Source organism: Pristis pectinata, chromosome 21, assembly GCF_009764475.1.
Source record: "Pristis pectinata isolate sPriPec2 chromosome 21, sPriPec2.1.pri, whole genome shotgun sequence".
Taxonomy (NCBI): Eukaryota; Metazoa; Chordata; class Chondrichthyes; order Rhinopristiformes; family Pristidae; genus Pristis; species Pristis pectinata.
Window position 1 is genome coordinate 15,166,548 of NC_067425.1, and position 20,945 is coordinate 15,187,492.

The following is a 20,945-nucleotide window of genomic DNA, read 5'->3' on the forward strand; positions in this document are numbered from 1 at the left end:
CTGATGGGTCTCCCGCACCAAGCAGTTTTGAAACTTTAGAACAAATAAATGCTCACATGCAGTTTGAGACAAACATTTTTTGACTTTTATTTGAATATTTTAATAACTCAAGTTATGTTGCAATGAGATGATAAATCAATCTCAATACACAGTTGGTTGTTCTTTAGCAGAATACACTACCAAGTGTACTATAGAGATACAGCCCCTCTGTGAAACTCTGTTGAGGTATTGGAAAAAGATTTACTCTTGAATGCGGCGGAGTGACTGGATCTGGCAGGTCTGGGCATGAGATCCCCATTCTCTCCAATGCTTGTATTCTCCAGCATGGCGATCACATTCCATAATGTACTGGAAGCCACGGTATCCTGGGTACTGATAGCACACCCATCTAGGGCCATAAAACAACACATTTAACTTAAATGAAGCTTGAAACCTGATTAGTTTCACATGAACATAGTAAATGAAAAGGTAATATAAGCTAATGCCCATATTTTCTATTTGAGTTAAGTAGCTAATACCAATAGATTTTGTTGTTCTCATTTAGCAGTTCCTACCAATGAAATACCCCATGCCTACAAAATTCAAATGAAACAAAACAGAGGTATAATTGTGAGTAGGACACAAGTGTAGGTGTTCAGAGGCTGCAGAAGACTACTGGAGACAGCATGCCTTTGATTACTTGAAAAGCAGCTGGAACTGTTCAAGTAGGATAATTATTTATGATTCAGGCCTTAGGTAATCTTTTATTTTAGAAGAAGAAACAGCAAATTTGATGTGATTGTGTGCTTCTAAATGCACAAGACTTTACTGGATCCATCTATGCTTTGTTCCTTACCATGCAGTAACCCAACCTTACTATTTAAGTGTGAAAACATAACTTACGCGCCAGTTTGAATCTTCATGGATCCAACTTCATTGTTGCACCAGCCCATGGCTTGCAAAGAGGGATAATCATCACACATCTCCCACTGTCTACCAATGAAGTTTTCCTTCTCAAAAATGACTATTTTGGACTCTTTATGGTGCTGAAAAAAAAGCATATTATGGACATTGAACAGATTTGTAGGTACTGCAATACAGTACATTTGCAAGTGGACAAAACAACTTTCAAGTAGAAACCAGAATATATCTTTACCATTTATTCTTTTGCAAATGTTGCCATCCTCTAACTTTCTTGAGTTTAAAATAAGCTTCTCTGACCTTTCCTCAAAACACACCACTTTGCACTAGATGTTAATCTTGTTTTTTCCTTGTCCTTTTAAATTCAATGTTTTTTTATGAAGCAACACAAGTACAGCCTGACAAGTATGCGATAAAGCTTCAGCATAACTGCTGGAGACTTGTGTGCTGGATATATATTCAAGGACAGTTAATGTTTTAATTGTATTGCAACATCAGATATTAACAGTGATGTTCCATCATTATTTTCTGATCCCCCTCCATGCCTTTTCAGCTAACACATTGTCTAAAAACTAGTGGAACGACAGAACAGCTAAAAATTAATCATGTAAGCTACTGCGTAATATGTAAACTTATTTTCCAGTGTATGTTGCGCTGCCAATTACGCGGAGAGTATGCTGTTCTAGCATCAAGTCTGACAAATATTGACTAGTGAACCAACTTACAGCAGAGCAAATGGGGCGGAAGGACATAAGCCTCTCGGTGTGGTAGGCGTTGCTGCCACTCCAGGCATCCCAGCGGGGATACTCTCCTTTCTCCAGGATAAATTGTTGCCCAAAGAAGCTAGAATGTTCATAACCAGCCCACCTAGAAGAAGAAAATTACTTTCATGTCAAATTTTCGAAATTAAATATACTTATTCTCACACTATTTGAAGATTGAGAAATTCAATTAACTTTTAACCTATTAACCATCAGCCATAATTTTCTGATTTGTCCAGAACACTTGCACAATACGCAGTAGATACTAGCCCTGGCTGAGGAAGCTTTGAAGAAATTGCTCCCATAAAGTGGATCTTAAGATGCAGTTCACTTATTGAATTAATCCTTTCAACAGTACTTAAGATAAGGTTACATCCTTTAAACTATATAGAACTAATAGAGATCATGAGCAAGATCTGGAATTACAGGATGATTAGTTTAAATAACTGAGGTGGCCTGAGCCTTTTAGTGTATCAGATGGAACTTCCTGTTGTCCATAACATGTCAAGCTGCTGTAGTCTGGAACCATAGCCTACTGAGCCCCACAGTTTGAACCACCAAGCTCCGTCAACTAGTGTGACAATGAATTATGCAGCACAACTACAACATGGTCAATGTTCCATTAAAAGAGAATTTATTATCAGAGAATCCTCTGATTGTGCTCATTCAATAGGAAGGAGGTGGAGGTGGTTTGTGATATCTCTCAAAATTGAAGCTATATTATCAACTACAGCATGAAACAGATAATCTTGTCTTTTAATTGCAATTTTTTGGAAAGAAGTTATCCATACTGAAGCCTGCTCTGTATTTTCAATATTTCATATTTCTATGTATTTCTGCAAGTACATAAAAATGCCAAAAGATTAATCACATATAAAATGCAGGTTTCTAAATGTGCCAAGCTCAATATGAATGAATACTGATTCAATCCATAGAAATATACTGCCGTTTTTCCCTTAGGCTCCAATTACTAATACTGTTGTACGCTGCTTTTTAGTTTTTTGGTGTGGACACTGATATGGACATGTACAGATGTGTGTGTTATGCAGACTAGTTGTAAAAACTATTTAGTTAGGAGAAGAGATGTTGGAAGCCACAGGGGAGCACATTGTTTTTTTGGAATTTCTATTGTCCGAATGCAAAACTGAACTGTGTGACCTGGAGCTGTACTGCTACCCAACCATTACAAATTCATCTCCAAACCTTCAAATATATGGGCTTTTAGTCCCCTAAATTTATTTTGTCACTGCATGTGGAAAGTGTCTTGCATTAAAACAGAACTTTGTAACTGGATTCTAACAGACATATTTACATACTTTAGATCATAAACTGATATGATGCTGGTCTATTCCCTCCTTTGTATTAATGTCTAAATTAATTAAGCTGAATCACAAAGAACTCAACATCAGCAATATTGCTTTATCTTAAGGTATGTAAAGATAAATAAAAGATACATTTCTGTGAGCTGATTAATTTGACCTGCAAATAATGGTGATATTTTTTAAAAATCTATGATTAAATTTTAATGATGTTTGGTTGTGAATATGTTTGAGAGCAGCTGTTAGGGGTGCAGTTTTTTGGTAAAAAATATGTAAAGGTTATTGACTCACGCTCCGCAGTCGACTTTGATAGATCGAATATTGTCAAAACCACACTCCATGATGTTCTTGCAGGATGCTGTAAATTCCATCCTTTTGCCTTGGAAGTTTTCTTGATCATAAACAGTAATCTGCAATTGAAACAAAATTTTTCATGATATTCAGTAAAAAAGGACAGTAAAAGAAACAAGTTTCAATGCTCATTAAATATGTAGAAAATTAAAATGTTAACCTTGAAAAGTCCTGCTGGGTTTGTCTGCGCCATGTTTGTAGTTTGGAGTTGTCAGTCCTAAAAAAATCACATAGTAAAATTTCACTTCAAAATTGAGATTTAATGAAACTTTGACACATGAAAATCTTATCTGCACTCACATGTTGCTTTAATTTAACAGAATTGGTGCTAGAGACAATTTATAAAGCATGAATAAATCTCCAACAAACTGAGGTAAATTGGGCAAATCTGAAGTTAAAATGAGATAAAGTAAAATTGCAGACCACACAACTTACCAAAGCTGGGCTGCAATGGGAGATTTCCGAAGATGATTCTGTTTTGAACTTCACCTCCACTATTTATAGTCAAACTTTCAATAGAAAGTGAGAAGTGTGCGAGTCTGATTTGAGGTCCAATGAGCAGCAGATACTGACGTCAACATCTCATTGTTTGTAGCTGATCCCATGGATTTCTATTTCAACTCTGCTGTTGTACGAGCATAAAGATTAAAATCTGCATGCCCAGTGCATGCATGAATAACCCTTGGCCAAAAACTGAAACAAAACTGTGTTTAATATGATTTATTAAATCAATATGGTTTATTTGAAAACTACAAAACTCTTAAATTGTACCATAGCTGTCCAGCAAACTATCACACTTATTGAAACTTGCCTCTCTATTGCTTCAATTGGTCCATTTAGAATAGCTGAGATATTGTTACTGTAAAATAGCAGGGAGCAATGTCAGAAAAACATTATTAGATTTCAACTGTTATTATTCCATGGCCTAAATACTTGGAAAATATAACTTAAAATTAGGAGTTTAGATTTTCACTCAATAGCTTAGGCTGTACATTTTATATGGTTAGGATGGTCACATGCACAGTTCTACTTTAAGAACATTGGAAAGCAATCCACAGGAACTTCATTTAAATTTATGAAGCACACAGGTAGTTCAAGATATACCACAGCAATAATTAATATTTACTTCATACCACACTAGAGTTATAGTGAAGTTGCAGACTTAGCATTATGAACTTCTCAACCTTTGAACTATCAGACTTTTGAAAACATGCTGCAGCTTTTAACATTTATAATGTTAATAATTCTTCAAAGAGATATGATAAACCGTGGTTCAGATGTTACACTATTAATAAATGCAAGGCCGTTAATATTCAGTGTTGTTAAAGTGAAAATCAAACAATAATTATCAGTGGTGACACAAGCACACTTAAAAGGTATCAAAGTTACTTTGCTCCTCCAGAATCCTCGCTAGAACATTGAAGCACATAAATAAATATTACATCTCCACCAGTTAGCAGAAAATTTTGTTGTCTCTCTTGACAGGTGTTGCTGATCTGATGAGCAATTATTTCTTTTCCTGATTTTATTTTAGATTTACACCATCCTTGATATTTCGACTTTGGATAGATGTGAATGACTTACATGATAAAAACCATTAAAGTTACCAAAAAAATGGTGCTCATTCTGGTGTCAGCACTTTTGTAATTTGTTGTACCAAGCAACTTTTCTGCCACTAAAAAACAACTTTTAATGGAGATCTACGATTTTTTTATAAATACTTCTGTTTTTTATCCCTCTCTGTTAATTCCATATTTCTTTCTCCCTATTTCACTCTCAGTCTGTGACTTTTCATTGAATTAATTATTTTGACTTAAATTTCTCAGTTCAGACTCTCTGTGTCTCAGTAAAAACTTTTGAATCCGAGTTATAAAGTAGATGCAAATTCCCAGATCCCTGATTTCTTGCAGAGGGCATCACATAATTTTGGCTTTTCAGTCATGGCAAAAGTTCATGGGGCAAGTGTGAATGTACTAACAGGCCTTTCACCCTGACTGCAAAATTCAGGCTAATATTGCACTTATAAAATGGAAGTATGAATCATTTAAAAATCAAATGGTTAGAAATCAGCAGAAACAGTGCCAGTTTCAAATCAGTGAATTAAGGCAATAACACACATTTCTGGCATCACAGACTGCAATATTGTCTTTCTGTGATTATATATGTATCAACAGTGCAAATTATGCCACATGATTCCATTTTAGTTATTCAAATGAGCAGTCCTTAAATTTTAATAATTTGTCTTGTGCCACTGTTGATCCCCTAGATACAGGGGATAAGGATATTTGAAAATAATTTAGCCTTTGTTTCAATGATTTTCATTGGAAGATTAATTCAGAGAAATGTTCCTTTGCCATGTCACTGAATATTTCTGCTTGGTATTCCATATTGGCAGCTACAACGTATATGATTTCTTAATATTTAAACTTAAAAGTAGTGCTGTTTTTCACATTTACCCTTAAACAAACTTTAAAATATTGACTTCTGTGATAATAGAATATAACGAATGGGCAGGGTGCACATGGAAAGGAGTATACTGGAGAAAGTTCTGCTGGTTTGAATTCTTGATCACTCTTGCTGAAAAGTGCACCTTTGTGCCTGAATATTGGCCCAAGTTTTGAATCAATTGGATTCAATCCATGATTAAATAGCCTGCTGACACACTTAAGAATGGGTAACTTACATGAAATACCAAGCGTTACTTGTTGATTCTTACCTCCAAAATGTCAATGTCACTTTGAAAGCAGGGTAAAAAAAATTCAATGAAAAAGAAACATGTTGCAAGGATACTTAAATCAATATTTGTCTTGTGGGTGCCAGATTGTGGGAGTTTTACTGTAACTCCATACTGAGAATATTTTTTAAGGTCCCCTTTGACTGGAAATTCAGGTGAGTGGCCTAGGGGAAAGCATGAAGGAAGATGCTGCCAAGTGTCATATGGCACGTGTAGCTGGAGTCAAGGAGTGCACTATAATTGGCCTTTGAGTTAGGGTTTGGGTCCTGAATGCATGCAAGCAACCTAAGTGCAAATATGAGAAGTTTTAATGAGGCAGTAGTTTTACAAGGATAGAATGTTAAGACAAGTTTTCTGTCTTAAGAGGGTAATGGTGCAAAGGGGGAGCATTGCCGAAGAACCGGGAACTGTAAAACATGGGGGCTATTTTTGAAAACTGGGTGATCAGAAACTTAATAGAATCAGGAGAGATGATAAGATCAGAGAGAGCATGGGGAGAGATTAAACAAAGATATGTGGACTCAGGTAAGGGAAGGAGGAGTTTGTGGGAGGTTTGTAATGAAGTGGAGGGGCTGCAAGGTGGAGGAGAGAGGTTGGTGATATGTGGCTGATGCAGCTAATGAATGGTCTCAATCTGAGTGACAAGGCAGTCTGAGAATTCCTCAACCTTATCATGAGGGATTGGGGAAGAGAAGAAGTTTTGAGGTGACAGTTAATGATGGAGAAAAGAAACAGGGGTTTATGTCAGTTTTTCAGGATGCTTCTTTTGTAATATGTGATTTTGGTAGAGGAGAGCAGGACCTATAGTGCTTGATGTGGCAGTCATACCTGCTTAAACAAATTCAGATGGGTTGTACACAAAGTAGCCCAAGACAAGCATAGACATGTTAGGCTGATTAGTTTGTGCTGTAATGGTTCTGCGAATCTATGGTTCAATGTCTGCAGTCCTTGAACTTAAGGAGGCAAAACTGAGGATATCACTGAGCTGGTAAAGAATAAGAGGACAAGGACATAAAGAAATAGAGGTGAGCAAGTGGTCGAAGTTACAAAGTGAAAGTGAAGTTACAAATGTTGGGAATTTGAAAGTGTAGTTGCAAATGACTTAGAGGAGAGTTTCCCCATGGCTGGTGTAGAAGAAAATGGGTTGAAGTGAGGTGACGGAACGTGGTTGTGAGGAACTGAAGTGTACATTGGTGGACGCGCTCTGATTTGCATTGGTGGGAGTAGAGAAGCTACACGTCATGACAAGGTTTATGAGGCCGGATATGAATATGGTAAGGAGATCTTATATGGTAAACCTTATGGAAGGGTAAGAGACATAAAGGCAAGTTTACCTATAAATTGAAATCACTGAAGATCAATCATTGATTATTTCAGAGAGTGAGGGAGGAAACTGGGTGGGGTTTGGGGGTAGGAAGGTTAGAAATTTTAAAGGAGATGTGAGTGTGTCGAAATAGGATGAGGTGATCAAAGGGACAGAATTTAGAAGACAATAACCTTGCAAAGACGGAGAAGTACGCTGGGAGGAAGCTGACACTTATGAAATTGTAACTTGTACCCCACTAAGGAATTAACCATTGGTAGGATTGAAGTACAGTTCCGGGTGTCAAAGTGTCTGTGCTTACGGACCAAGCAGAATATCAGGGAGACGGTAAAGTTCACTATAATGCAGAAGCACTGCACGCAATCATTGGATCAAAATCGTGGGTGGTGAGGGAATGTGGGGGAGTGGGCAGCAACGTTGTCTGATTTACTTGTAGTACAGGAAATGATATTTAATCATCTGTTCCCATATCTACTTTAGTGGATTGGGGACAGTTAAAATGGTTAAGACAGTAAGGAGTCTCAAATGCACTTTTGTCCAAGCACCCAGGAATTCTTAATCTGACCAGTTGTGCATGGTTGATACTATAGTATCATGAACTCTAAATACAAGTTGCAAATTTAAACAAAAGAGCTGAAGTTTGTAAGGTGAAAGTTGTTGGTTAGATCAGCACATCCTCTTTAAGTTATAAGCTTGTACTCTTGCTAAACGGAAAAGTTTTTATAACACTTACAGCATAAACCAAACAAAAGCTTTACAAAGCTGTCTACCAAGTCAGCTCTTTGTTCTAGGGTACACTTCTGTCTACAGTAGAACTGTAGCTTTTGCTGATCTGTGCCGCGTCGCAATGAGAAACAAAGCAAAGAGCTGGTGTCAGCTTCTGCTACCTCTGTGCAATGCAGTTTGCTTTGTTTATCTCTTTGTGACCTAACCTGGTTCAAAAGGGGGAGAAAAAACAAGAAGCAAATCCACTGGGGATATAAAAAGGATGAGCTGAGGTTTCTACATCACTTCCATATTTCTCTTGTCTGGCAAAGGATTGAGCTGTTTTTAGGTGAGCTGTTGGAATATTTTCAAAGGGGGTAAAATTATCTGACGTGAAAACTTAATTCAAGGGGAGGCATCACTAATAACATAGGCATGAAATATATATGATATCCAAACTAAATACATTTGTTTTATTTTGATTATTATTTTAGCTGTTATCACAATGTCTCACAGCGGAACTCAGGGTAGTATTGGAAGCCATTCTGCTTCTGGTATTCGCAGTAACAGGGTAGGTGCATTGTTGTATTTCCATTTAAATGTTATCAATAATCTATTTTTATTGGGATAAATGTGCAGTGCGCAATAATGAGAATAAGCATTGACTATCACGCAACTGCTCTCATTTCTGATTTCAACCTTAATGTGAGGTAACTTGTGGGTCATGAAAAGAATGTTGGCTACTGGGATGCCCAGTGTCAGTTCACTTATTGAATGAGTTTTCATGGCATGCACAATGGGATCTCACATTATTAAATATTACTATAGTGCAGTATCCTATATTGTACTTGTTATTTTACTCTCCTAGTATTCATTTGCCTAAGATAATTTTACCACTTACATTTTACTGCAACTAATACTAACAGTTTGAAAAGGGCACAACTGAAATACAAGATGATAATAGCATATTGTTCAAGAAATCCTACTTTAGTGGTGAACTAAACCAGCAAGCATCAGAAAAGCTATTTCACCATGAAGTCCTTAACAGGCGGGACTAATCTTGATCTTTACACTTCGACATTTTCCAGCAACAGTTAATGGATAACAACTAGGTGTGAGAACTTTGGTTAATTCTTTTCTTCATACTCGTTCTTCTGCACCAACTCACTCAGTGCACACTAGATGTTCTTTATCTGAATCGGGAGTCACCAATTATGGTTGCAGTACCTGGAATGCCTTGTTGAACTTAAGCTACTTAGTTTGGTTTAAGTTTGCACTTAAGCTGCAATATTTTGGTTATGTAGTGGTGATTGAGACTCAGTCATCTCTTTTTTATTCTTAGATTATCATTTATGAGCATGAAAACTTCCAAGGGCGTTGGGTGGACATTAACACAGAGTGCAGAAACATCTGCGATCGGGGATTTGATCGAGTGGGATCCATTCGTGTTGAATGTGGACCGTGAATATTTTCTCTATTCTCCTAATCATTTATACTGAAGTGCAACCATGTGTTAACTTTTCTGATGTTTGTGGTTCCCTCCAACTTTAACAGATTGGCAGCAAGCTCTTAAAATTAAAAAAATATATTGATGATGTTTCTGACTAGTGCTTGAGCCCAAAGAAGGTCAGTGCTTTGCCAAGATGATGTGCAATTCCTTCAGAGGATATTGGTGATGCTTTATATAATGGGATCCACAACTGTGGAGAACAATGCATCTGTAGGCATAACTGTGTGTCACAGAATAGTATTCTTTAAATATGGAGTGCAGAACACATATGCTTCATTACTGAGGTAGATCTCGCTGGCTGTTGGTGACAGTTCTGATTTGAGCCATTGAAACTGCAGTTAGTGCCAGACTTACTTACATGTACAGTCACGTTTGTCAGTGAAGAAGCTGTAAGTGGGGTCAGTGGGGTCCAGCAGCAGAGCCCTGTCTTATTGGGATTCCCAGTATAATGCTTTAAGGCAAGATACTTTAAAAATGATTTTACTTTCTTTAATTTCTCTTTAATTATTTACTTTTAAATATTGTTTAGTTAAACTTTATATTTTATGTTTTGAAACACAGCAGTCCTTCTGATGAAGGTTACTCCTACAGTACTGTTGGACAGGAAGTTTGATAAATTTGATTTTTTTGATAGATTTATATTAACCTGTCCTAATATATGCTTACGTGGCTTGGTGTCAATTTTTTTTTATAATGCCCCTGTGAAGTATTTGGGGATGTTTTATCATAAAGGCATTTTTTAAATCCATATTATTATTGATGGCAGGGCATGTTATTTGTAAACCAAAACAAAATAGTCCCATAAAGTTATGCTATTTACAATATATAGGTCCCTGGAGTCTCCAAGTACTGTGGCCTATCCAACATTATGCACTGATTCATTATTACTTCTTTCTACTCAATGCCTTTTACCACATGCACCTTTCTTTTCAGAGACTCTACATCTGGATGCAACATTTCCTCATTTTCCCATTTTATTATCAATTATACCATTTAAGATAAATGTTTATCTTCACTTCCTTTTCCCAAATGTATCACTTCAGAAGAATAATTTTGGTACTGTTTCATACTTTGTGATCTTTATGCATTTCAAAACTGTTTGAAAATGTAATCAGAATCAGAATCAGGTTTATTATCAGTGACATATATCTGTGTTCCCAGTGACCAGGTTGGATAGAACCAAATTTTCCATGTGATACTAAAAACTTATCACTGAGCAGTATCCTTCAAATGCATGATATGAGTTTTATATTATTAATTGCAGAGGAAAATTTGACTTTTCTTGCAATCACTTGTTTTCCAGATGGGTGGGTTATGAACAACAAAATTTCTGTGGTGAGATGTTCATGTTGGAAAAAGGAGAATATCCTCGCTGGGACTCCTGGTCCAATAGCTATCGCACTGACTGTATGATGTCCTTTCAGACCTGCTAAGATGGTAAGAAGAGGCTTTCTGTGAGGCTTTATTGTATTTCCTCAAATGACTATTAGAACATGAGAAATACATTAATTTAAAGTGTTTGCTTAATGCATAATGCCATTTTTCCTGTTTGAAATGGAACATTTTCAAATATTTCTGAAATAAATCCAGAGGAAATGAAACTAGTAAAAACAATAACATGGATTCTGTTCTATAGAATTAAAGAAGGTGGATTTTGTGGGTGATACCCTCCAGTATGATTGCAGAAAAATAGATAAAATGATCAGGGTCATGAATTGATGCCAAAAAGAATGTGTGAGAATGAGAGATTCCAATTTCAACGTACATTAGCAACAGTAATGGGCCATGAAAGAGGACTGCTGTACCTCAGCAAGTCTGAGTCAAAAGAACAACAAAAGATTATAAACTGGTAAAGGGAGGGAAGGTTCATTAGGTTATAAGAAAAAGAGAGATTGACTTAGAAAGCGATGTAAGGCCTGGAGGTGGCAGTAGGACTGGCAGTACCTGCGAGATCGATGGTGAGTGAGAAGTACAAAGGGAGGCAGGTATAACGGGAGCAGCTGTCTTTGGGAGAGGAGAGGCCATTTTGAGAGGAGCTGTGAGGTTGAAGTGCTGCTTTTGAGGTCAAATGCGGGCTTCCGTGAGGAGGGGGAGTGCTGACCAGGTAAGATTCTTTCCCTTTTTCTTCAGTGGAAGAAAATGAGGATACAGAAGCTAGGGCAATGGTATGCTTCTCCTGCAGGAGATCAGGGACATTTTAACAGGTGACTATACCCACAGGAAGTGTCTCCAACTGCAGCTCCTGTCAAACCACATAGAGCAATTGGAACTGTGGTTAGACTCACGACAGAGCATCCAGGATGCAGAAACTGTTGTGAGTTGAGCACATCATAGGTACAGAAGGAAAGAAGATGGATGACCATCAGGAAGGGCAGTAAGGGCAGGGGAACAGTGCAGGAGTCCCTTGTGGTCATGCCCCTCTCAAACAAGTATAATATTTTGGATGGGCATTTGGCCCATCAGACGAAGCAGCAACCAAGTTTGTGGCACCACAGCTTGCTCTGGTGCACAGCAGGATGGGGACAGCCTAAGTGAGCAATAATGGTGGGGGATTTATTAGTGAGGGGAACATTCAGGTGCTTCTGTGGCCGAGAGCGAGGCTCCAGAATTGTACGTTGCTTTCCCTGGTGCCAGGGTCAGGGATGTCTTGGATCAAGTAAAGAACATTCAGAAGAAGGAGGGAGAACAGCTTAAAGTCATGGTACACATTGGTAGAAAGAAGGATGAGGTCCTTCAAAGTGAGTTTAGGAGTTAGGCAGAAGGTTAAAAGTAGGACCTCTACGATTGTAGTCTCAGCGGTTTCTCCCTGTGCCACATGCTAGTGAGGGTAGAAATAGGAGGATAGGATAGATGAACATGCAGGTAAAGAGCTGATGCAGGAGGGAGGGCTTTAGGTACTTGGATTATTGCTATCACTTCTGGACCTGTACAAGAAGAATGGGTTGCACCTAAACTGTAGGGGAATCAATATCTTTGCAAGAAGATTTGCAGGAAAGGCTACTTGGGAAGGTTTAACTAATTTGGCAAAAGGTGGGAAGCATAGTAACAATGCAGAAGGTAGGGAAAAAATCTGGAGATTAAATCAAGCACGACCTGTCGGCAGAGCAGACAGAGGCAGTTAGGAAGCATGGGAGGGCTGGCAGGCTCAATTGCATTTACTTTAATGCAAGGAGCCTTACAGGTAAATCAGATGAGCTTACAGAACAGATTAGCACTTGGAATTATGATGTTATTGCAATCATAGAAATGTCATTGAGGGAAGGGCAAGGATTGGTAGCTTAAACGTTCTGTGATATAGAAGTTTCAGACGTGACAGAAGAGAATGAAAAGAGGAGGCACAATTGCAACTACTGATTAGGGGGAACATAAAGGCATTAATTAGAGAGACTATCCTGGTGGGATCATCCAGTGAGGCCATATGGGTAGAATCTAGGAATAAGAGAGGGGCGATCACTTTGCTGGGGTTATACATAAGCAATAGTCAGTGAGAATTAGAGGAACAGATATGTAAGCAAGTCACAGAAAGGTTTAAGAGCAATAGGGTTACAATAGTGGGGGATTTTAACTTTCCCAATATTGACTGAGATTGCTTTAGTGCAAGGGGTTTAGATAGAATGGAATTTATTAAGTTCATCCAAGAACGTTTTATGAACAAGATGCAGAGAGTCATACTGGAGACAGTGTAGTACTCGACCTTAATTAGGATTTAGGAATTGAAACTGGGGCAGTGGAAGTTTTGTTGGGGTTGCACTTTGGGAACACTGAGCATAATTCTATAAGTTTCAAGGTAGTTATGGCAAAGGATATGGTTGGTCCTCAAGTTAAGGCCTTAAACTGGAGGAAAGCTGATTTCAATAGTGTAAGGGAGGACCTGATGAAGGTAGGTTGGGAGCAGATGCTTGCAGGTAAAATGACAGCTGACAGGTAGGAGTCCTTTAAAAGAAAGTTCAAGGCCAGCATGTTCCAGCAGAGTGAAAGGCAAAGATGACAAGATTAGAGAATCTTGGATGACAAAGTATATTGAAGGTTTGATCTGGAGAAAAAAAGAAACATATGGCAAGTACAGGCAACTGGGATCGAGGGAGTCTCTTGAGAAATATTGTGTGTGTAGGAAAGAACTTAAGAAAGGAATTAGGAGGGCAAAAAGGGGCCATGAAATATCCTTGGCAAGTAAGAATAAGGAGGATCCAAGACATTTTTATAAGTGTATCAGGAGCAAGGTAAGTAGATAGTGTGGTGAAGAAGGTCTATGCTTGCCCTCTTAGGTCAGGGCATAGTTGGGACATTATGTTGCAACTTTAGAAAACACTAGTTGGACAGCACTTGGGGTCACCAAACTGCAGAAAGAATGTGGTTGTATTGGAGAGGGCGTAAAGGAGATTCACCAGGCTGTTGCCTGGATTGGAGGACTTTAGCTATGGGGAGACATAGCTGGACTTGTTTTCCCAGGAGCGAAGGAAGATGAGGGGGTGACCTGATAAAGGTATACAGGTTGAAACCCTCTAGTTCCGGCACCCTTAGGAAGTGACAGGTGCCACACCACAGAAAACCCGGACCACAGGAATTGCCCCTGATCATCTTCCCCTGAGCAGGAGAACTGTTCTTTTTAAGTATAGACACTCCCCAGGTCAAGTAAGGGTTGCAAGAAAGGTCTGTGACCCAAAGTTTCCATAAATTGGAAACACTGTCAGCTGAGATTGCAAATATTGCACTGGTAGGTTAATTAGCCACAGATTAATCTAGATCTTAGTTAGATCTTAGTTAGAATCAGTTAATTAGTATAGATCTGTACTGCAGATTCAAAACATGCCAGACCAGAGAAGTTGCTGGACCACAGAATGCTGGATGAGAGAGTTTCAACCTGTATAAAATTATAAGCTGTATAGACATGGTAGATAGTGAGAATTTTTATCCTGTGGTGGGGGTATCAAAAACAAGAAGGCATAGGTTTAAGGTGAGAGGAAGGAGTTTTAAAAGGGATTTGAGGGGAATTTTTTTTTACACAGAGAGTTGTTGATACCTGGAACAGCCCGGTGAATCTCCTTTACGCCCTCTCCATACAAACCACATTCTTTCTGCAGATACAATCACTACATTTAAGAGATATTTAGACAGGGTTTTAAATAGGCTAGGCATAGAAGGATATGGACCTAGTGTGGACAAATGGTATTAGTGTAGATAGGCACAAAGGTCAGCATGGACGTGATGGCTGAAGGGCCTGTTTCTGTGCTGTACAACCCTGTGACCCTAGAGATAACAGTAGCATAAATCCTCAAGAGCAGAAGATTAAAGAGAGTAACAACAAAATATCTAACTGAAATAAAAAATCGATCCATATTAACTCGCCTGTATAATAAACTATAAAGCATTAGTAACAAAACTGAGGAATTGGAGATGATAATTAGAAGTGTGGAAATAAATCTAAGAGGAATAACAGAAAGCAGATGGAATAGAGTTGGCACTCTAATGTTACAGGTTATGAGGTATTTAGGAATGGTAGCAAGAGAAGAAGGAATAAGAGTTGAGTTAATGATAAATAATTTAGCGAGAAAGGATACAACTAACAAAAGGAGAGAAAAAAATCCAAATAGGCTGAAATGAAGCAAAGGACGGGATCGTTATTAGAAGTGTACTGGAGTCCAGCAGATGGTGGAATGGAAGTGGAGGGAAAAGTAGGCAGGAAAATACCTGAAATGAGGAAAATATGCAGAATCACAATCATGAAGGATTGAACTGCCATCAAATAAACTGGAAAAAATCAGGAGCAAAAGGTGAGATGGGTGGAGGTTTACAGGGGACATCTTTTATGACCCAGAGTACAATTAATTTTGCAAAGATAATTAACCCAAAGACATAATGTCTACATGGAAAAACATCCAGGTACCAGTGATCACAAGTTAATGTTTAACTTGTGTTTTCAATAAAGCCTGCAGTAAATGTACCGCTTTTCAAAATAACACAATGAAATAACTTACATTTCTTAAAACTCTCATATCAGGATGGCCAGGATCACAAAATTTGTCTTCATGAATGTGCCAACTTTGATGGAAGAAAAATGGAGATCTGTGATGAGGACATTCCCAGCTTATGGGCCTATGGTTTCCAAGACCGAGTTGCCAGCATTAAAGTCATTGGTGGAACGTGAGTAATAGCCTTTACCTCAAAGGACAGTTTTTAAAAATTGGTCCATTTGTTTCACATATTTGAATGAATGGCATCTTTGGAATCCTAAAGAAGTCCTATAATTATTTTTATCCACTAACAACTTGAATAATGTGGTATTCTGATGGAGAAGTGTAGCTCAGAACAAATTCCACAGGGGAATAGAAGATGGGAGGTATACAGGAAAGAAAATAACTAAAAGGGAGAGAAACTGTAAGCCTTTTTTTTGGGGAAACCCATCTGAGCACTCATGTAGTGGCTGGAATATCTCCCTCTAATGCTGGAGTGATGGGACTGGTAAATGAGCATTAGCTAATAGAGCTGCTGCCTTACAGCACCAGGGAACTGGTTCAATCCTGATCTTGGGTGCTGTCTGTATGTCCACATGGGTTTCCCTCAGGTGCTCTGGTTCCCGAAGACATGAGGGTTGGTAAGTTAATTGGCTACTGTAAATTGCCACGAATGTGCACAATCTGGGGGAAGTTGACAAGAAGGTGGGAAGAATAAAATATAAGATTAATGCAGGATTAGTGTAAGAAAGGTGGTTGATGGTTGACATGGACTCTGTGGGACAAAGGCCCTATTTCCGCACTGTATCTCTTTATGACTCCAGCTCAGAGTGAAAATTGTAACCTGGGACATATAAACAGAGAAGATCTCATAGATTAGGTAAGATAGGTCAAGACTCTTTGGGTTTTGAGAATGAATGTGGAAACCTTTAAGCAAGGAAAAGGTTGACTACAGGAATATGTGAAAAAGGACACATGGCACTTTGTTTTGAAGAAATAAACTCCATGAGATACAGGATGAATACAGTGATGTACTGAAAAACTGCAATATCTGATAAGAAAGCAGATTGTTTTAAGACTTGATCATTTTCTGAAGGGTCATGAACAAATTATATAAATTCATAATATTATATTCTTTTCTTATTTTGATGTTTAGATAAAAAAGTTATGTTCCACAAAGACTTTCACTTGATTCATTTGAATAAGCACCTATAAAAAATATTTCCTGTCGCTGTTCCACTCTTTTACAAAGCCCTTCAGTTGGTATGGGGCATGGTCTATTCCACTGCCACTGTCCGTGCCTATCTTTACCAACTAATAACTATTGTGCATCAGTGAATTGCACATAAATGTTAAAGTATGTGTGCATTTTTCTATATTATTCGTATATTCTATGGAAACTATGCACCATTTGTACAGAAAATGTATACCATTTTTATCGAAGATGCAGTTTATAAGTTGTGCCACTTTGAGAGAAGTCATCATGAATGTATGTGTCTTCATCTCTGGTGCTTCTTTTCCTCGTTCAAAAATCAGTTCCTTTTGATACTCAGCATTGTTTACAAATTACACAAACACAATTCACGTAGCAGCAAATTAAGTATCATAAAGGCACAGAAGGAGGCCTTTAGACTCAGTGAGTCCATTACCTTACACCCTCCCTGCAACCCTGCAAGTTTATATCTCTCAAGCTACTCTACAATTTCCCATTGAAATCATTGATCATCTTTGTCCACAGTGAGTTCCAGGTCATTACCGCTTACTGCATAAAGAAATTATTTGAGATTTATATCTTTTAGACATTTAAATATTAAAAGAATTTGGGGAAGGTGGGGGGGTAGGTGGTTAGTCAGGAAAGTGGCACAGAGGTAAAGGATCTGCCATAATCTTATTGAATAGTAAACAAGTACAAGGGGCTGAATGGCCATCTTTTTCTTACGTTCTTCATTATGTTCTAGGTATAGATTTTGACCAGAACCTTAAATCAGTGTCTCCCAGTCATTTTACCATCAGTTATAGGGAACCATTTCTTTTTGTCTGTCTTATTTAAACGTGATAATCTTCTTTAAAATCTCCCTCAACATCCAAACTAGACAGCTTCTGAAACCTAAACTTGAAATGAAAATCCCCCATCCCTGGGATTAATTTATGTGTGTAAGAAGTGGCAGTATTCATTATATTTGCATCGTAATATAATTGGACATTCCTCTTAATCAATATTTTTGTATTTCTGTGTTTTATAGATGGGTTGGCTACGAGTATCCGGGCTACAGGGGTTATCAGTATGTGCTTGAATGTGGACCCTACAAGCATTGGAACGAATGGGGTGCCAAACAGCCTTTGATTCAGTCCATGCGTCGTGTGAAGGATCAGCAATGGTACAAAAGGGGCTGCTTTGAGTTTGCTCATTAAAATGAAACGTGCTTCTAGACAGCCATGGGAATGATTTTATTGTTTTCATAACAGAAGTTAAAAATCAATTTCAAGCAAAATTAATCCATCTCAAGTACTGTTATATATCACCATTTCCCATTTTAAAATGATAGTCATTTTAATGTCTTTGACATTACTTCCTTTTGCTGACAACAATCTTAATTATCCTGGAAGCATTACAAAATGACTTCTGGTTTTAATCCAGTTTATGCCTTTTAGCTCTCTGTCCTCTGAGCACATTATGAATGATATTATTTTTGTGGCCCTGAATATGATTTTGGGAAAATGGAAAATGGATGACCTGCAGTGTGGATGACTCTTCGCTGTGTCTTACTCAGGGATGCAGACATCTTTAGTAAACTTCGCATGCATACCGCAACTTTCATTTTTTGTCTCCTTTTCATTTCCATTATTTTCAATATTTGTAACCCATGTCATTAATTTTACCAATAAAAGTAATCTCTGCTGTCTTACAGAGATGATAAAACTATAGCTTCAACCATCTGGCCACTGTTTGCTATTTTTATTGCACAACATGCTTATAATTCAGGAACCTTTAAAACACTAACAGTTAATAGCACATTTCTGTGAGTCATCATGCTACAGGAACTTACACGCCAACATATTTAAAAAGAATAAAATGTATTGACTTTGCAAATTCCTGTGAGTAACAACATTTCTACCAATATGAGGAATTTTAAAAAAGGGGATAGTATTTGGGTTTTATTTCCTCCAGAGTTGAGCACATGCAAATATTATAATGCCTCATCTTCCTTCCATTTATTTCAAATGGAAGCAAAGTCAGGTCACTTCTGTTGCTTGCATGAAATCCAACTCAGCAGTTCTTTTTTGATGTGTAAGGTTCATTCCAGTTCCAAACAGGCTTTTTAATTGGTTCTCTGATAAATGTGATGTGAGCATTCACTCCACTGACATCTTTGACAATAATATGGAAGTAGGAAGTAGGAGAATTAGAAATTTGAGGAAAACGTTAGGAACATATGAGTCCAAAACTCCATGTGTTGATATACCAAATCAGAAATTTTCTTTCCTTATATTACTAATTATTATACCATTAAAATGCACAGGATCTGGTCAATCAGTGGGTTTCATGTGTCCCTTACATCTGAGATATATATGAAACAACATACCCTCAATAAACAGCTTGACTCTACAAATAATTTCTGAGTAAATGATGAGAATTGACAATCCTTATGAAATGAAGCTGTTAAAAAGATAAGATTTACAGTGCAATTGGCATATATGCACGAATATGATCAAAGATGTAAATTGTGAAATTAAATCTTTGTTGTTCTGTTCAGAAGGACAAAAGAACACTCTCATAACCAATTTTGCTTTAAACATGTAGGGAAGACATTCATCTTTGGTCACAAGTGTTAAATCTGCACAGAAGTATTAGCTGATAGTTGTGTTACTACTGCACGTTCATTTCCAATGATTTCAGTGGAATTGAATGTGCAGGAAGTGAGCACATGTGGTGACCGGTCCGATTCATGGTCAGGACCAAAGATGAATTTCTTCCCCATGATTAAGAAATGTGACTGTTCGAAGTTCGATGAAACTATTTTTCTGCACAATAGCTTTAGTGAGGATTCAATGGAAGCTTTTAAAGTAATAAACAAGACAGAAAACACTTTAATTTGTAAACACATAAATTATATTCCATTTAACATATTTCAAACATAAGGAAAGCTGGTCCAATTAGAAAAATTAAAGTTTTCCACCTGTAGGTGTAGCCTTGAATGAAATGCTGAACTTTGCATCTCAGTAAAGAAGAGAGAAACAACTTTTGCTTCCACTGGAAGTTTCACAATCTCAGTATGGTCCAAAGCACTTTTCAGCCAGTGAGTTGCTTTTGAAGTGCTTTCACTACGGAATTCAGGGATTGCAAAAGCCATTTTGTACTAAACAAAGTGCCACAAACAGAAATGAGATTAATAAACGAGTAATGTTTTGGTGATCCTAGTCCAAGGCCAAATATTAGGATATCCGGAGAATGCTGAAACCTTTTTTCATTAAGTGATGCGATGTGATCCCTTACATGCACCTTTGGTTCAAAATCTATTCTAAGAAATGGAAAGTTCAGCCATCCCTTAGAGCTATACTGAAGCATCAACCTTTATTTTATTTTCATGTTGTTCAAGTAGCATTTGAACCCACAACTTTAGACTAAACTATCATTAGGACAAGACTGACATTTTCAGGTGCCGATGCAAAATGCCTGTAACACTTAGGAAAATGTCAAGCTTACTAAAGGCAGAAGTATCAAAAGCCTCCAAAAATGTACTTTGTATTCACAAGGAGTTCAATATAAATTTAGGATTCTGTTGACTCTTTTATTTTTTCTTGAAAAATGCAGCATTTCATATTTTGCATTTGTGACAATTCCACCCACCCACCAAATTTGTCTATGTCTTCATAGCTGCTATAACCTTCCTTTGTCTATGCTCCATAGACAATGCTCCAACATCAACAATTTTGATGGTTCCTCAACATTCAAATCTTCTATGCAGTCAAAGAACAAAAGATATTTTAAAGTAGATACTTAGGGCACAACATCAGCTATTCCTGATAACCATACATCCATTTATTTCTCTCCACTTGCTTCAACTTTACCTTTAGTACATGACCTAATCTTTGCAACAAAGGTTATGCAAAAAAAATCTCTGATCTAGAGTCCAATTTAGTCTAGATTCACCCAAAATAGTTTTTTTTTCATTATTCTAAGGGCCCTTCGCTTCCTTGAAGGCTTTGACTTTTGCGAGCATACAGTTTCTTGGTTAATGGGAACATGTCAGTATCTTCCCCAAATGATCATTATTAATGCATCACATCAATGGTGATTGCTAGCAAGCTATTTAGCTGTGAGAGGCAATGTGCTTAAACCTGATTCTACACATTCATTTCTTTCCAATATGCTCACATTTATATCAAAA

General features: G+C 37.6%; 2 protein-coding genes across 2 annotated transcripts; one reads left to right on the top strand and one right to left on the bottom strand.

Moving 5' to 3' along the window:
• Nucleotides 1-240: 240 nt before the first annotated feature.
• On the bottom strand, nt 241-3,396 carry LOC127581493 (beta-crystallin A1; the record flags this gene model as incomplete). The annotated part of the gene is made up of 4 exons (XM_052035954.1): nt 241-388; nt 883-1,025; nt 1,626-1,767; nt 3,272-3,396. Coding segments are annotated over 4 exons (558 nt in total), but the record flags the coding sequence as incomplete, so codon positions are not given.
• Nucleotides 3,397-8,599: 5,203 nt separating this feature from the next.
• Nucleotides 8,600-17,967, top strand: LOC127581293 (beta-crystallin B3-like). Its single transcript, XM_052035544.1, is given in 6 exon segments — nt 8,600-8,665; nt 9,437-9,555; nt 10,908-11,022; nt 11,024-11,041; nt 15,603-15,745; nt 17,799-17,967. Coding segments are annotated over 6 exon segments (630 nt in total).
• Nucleotides 17,968-20,945: the final 2,978 nt, after the last annotated feature.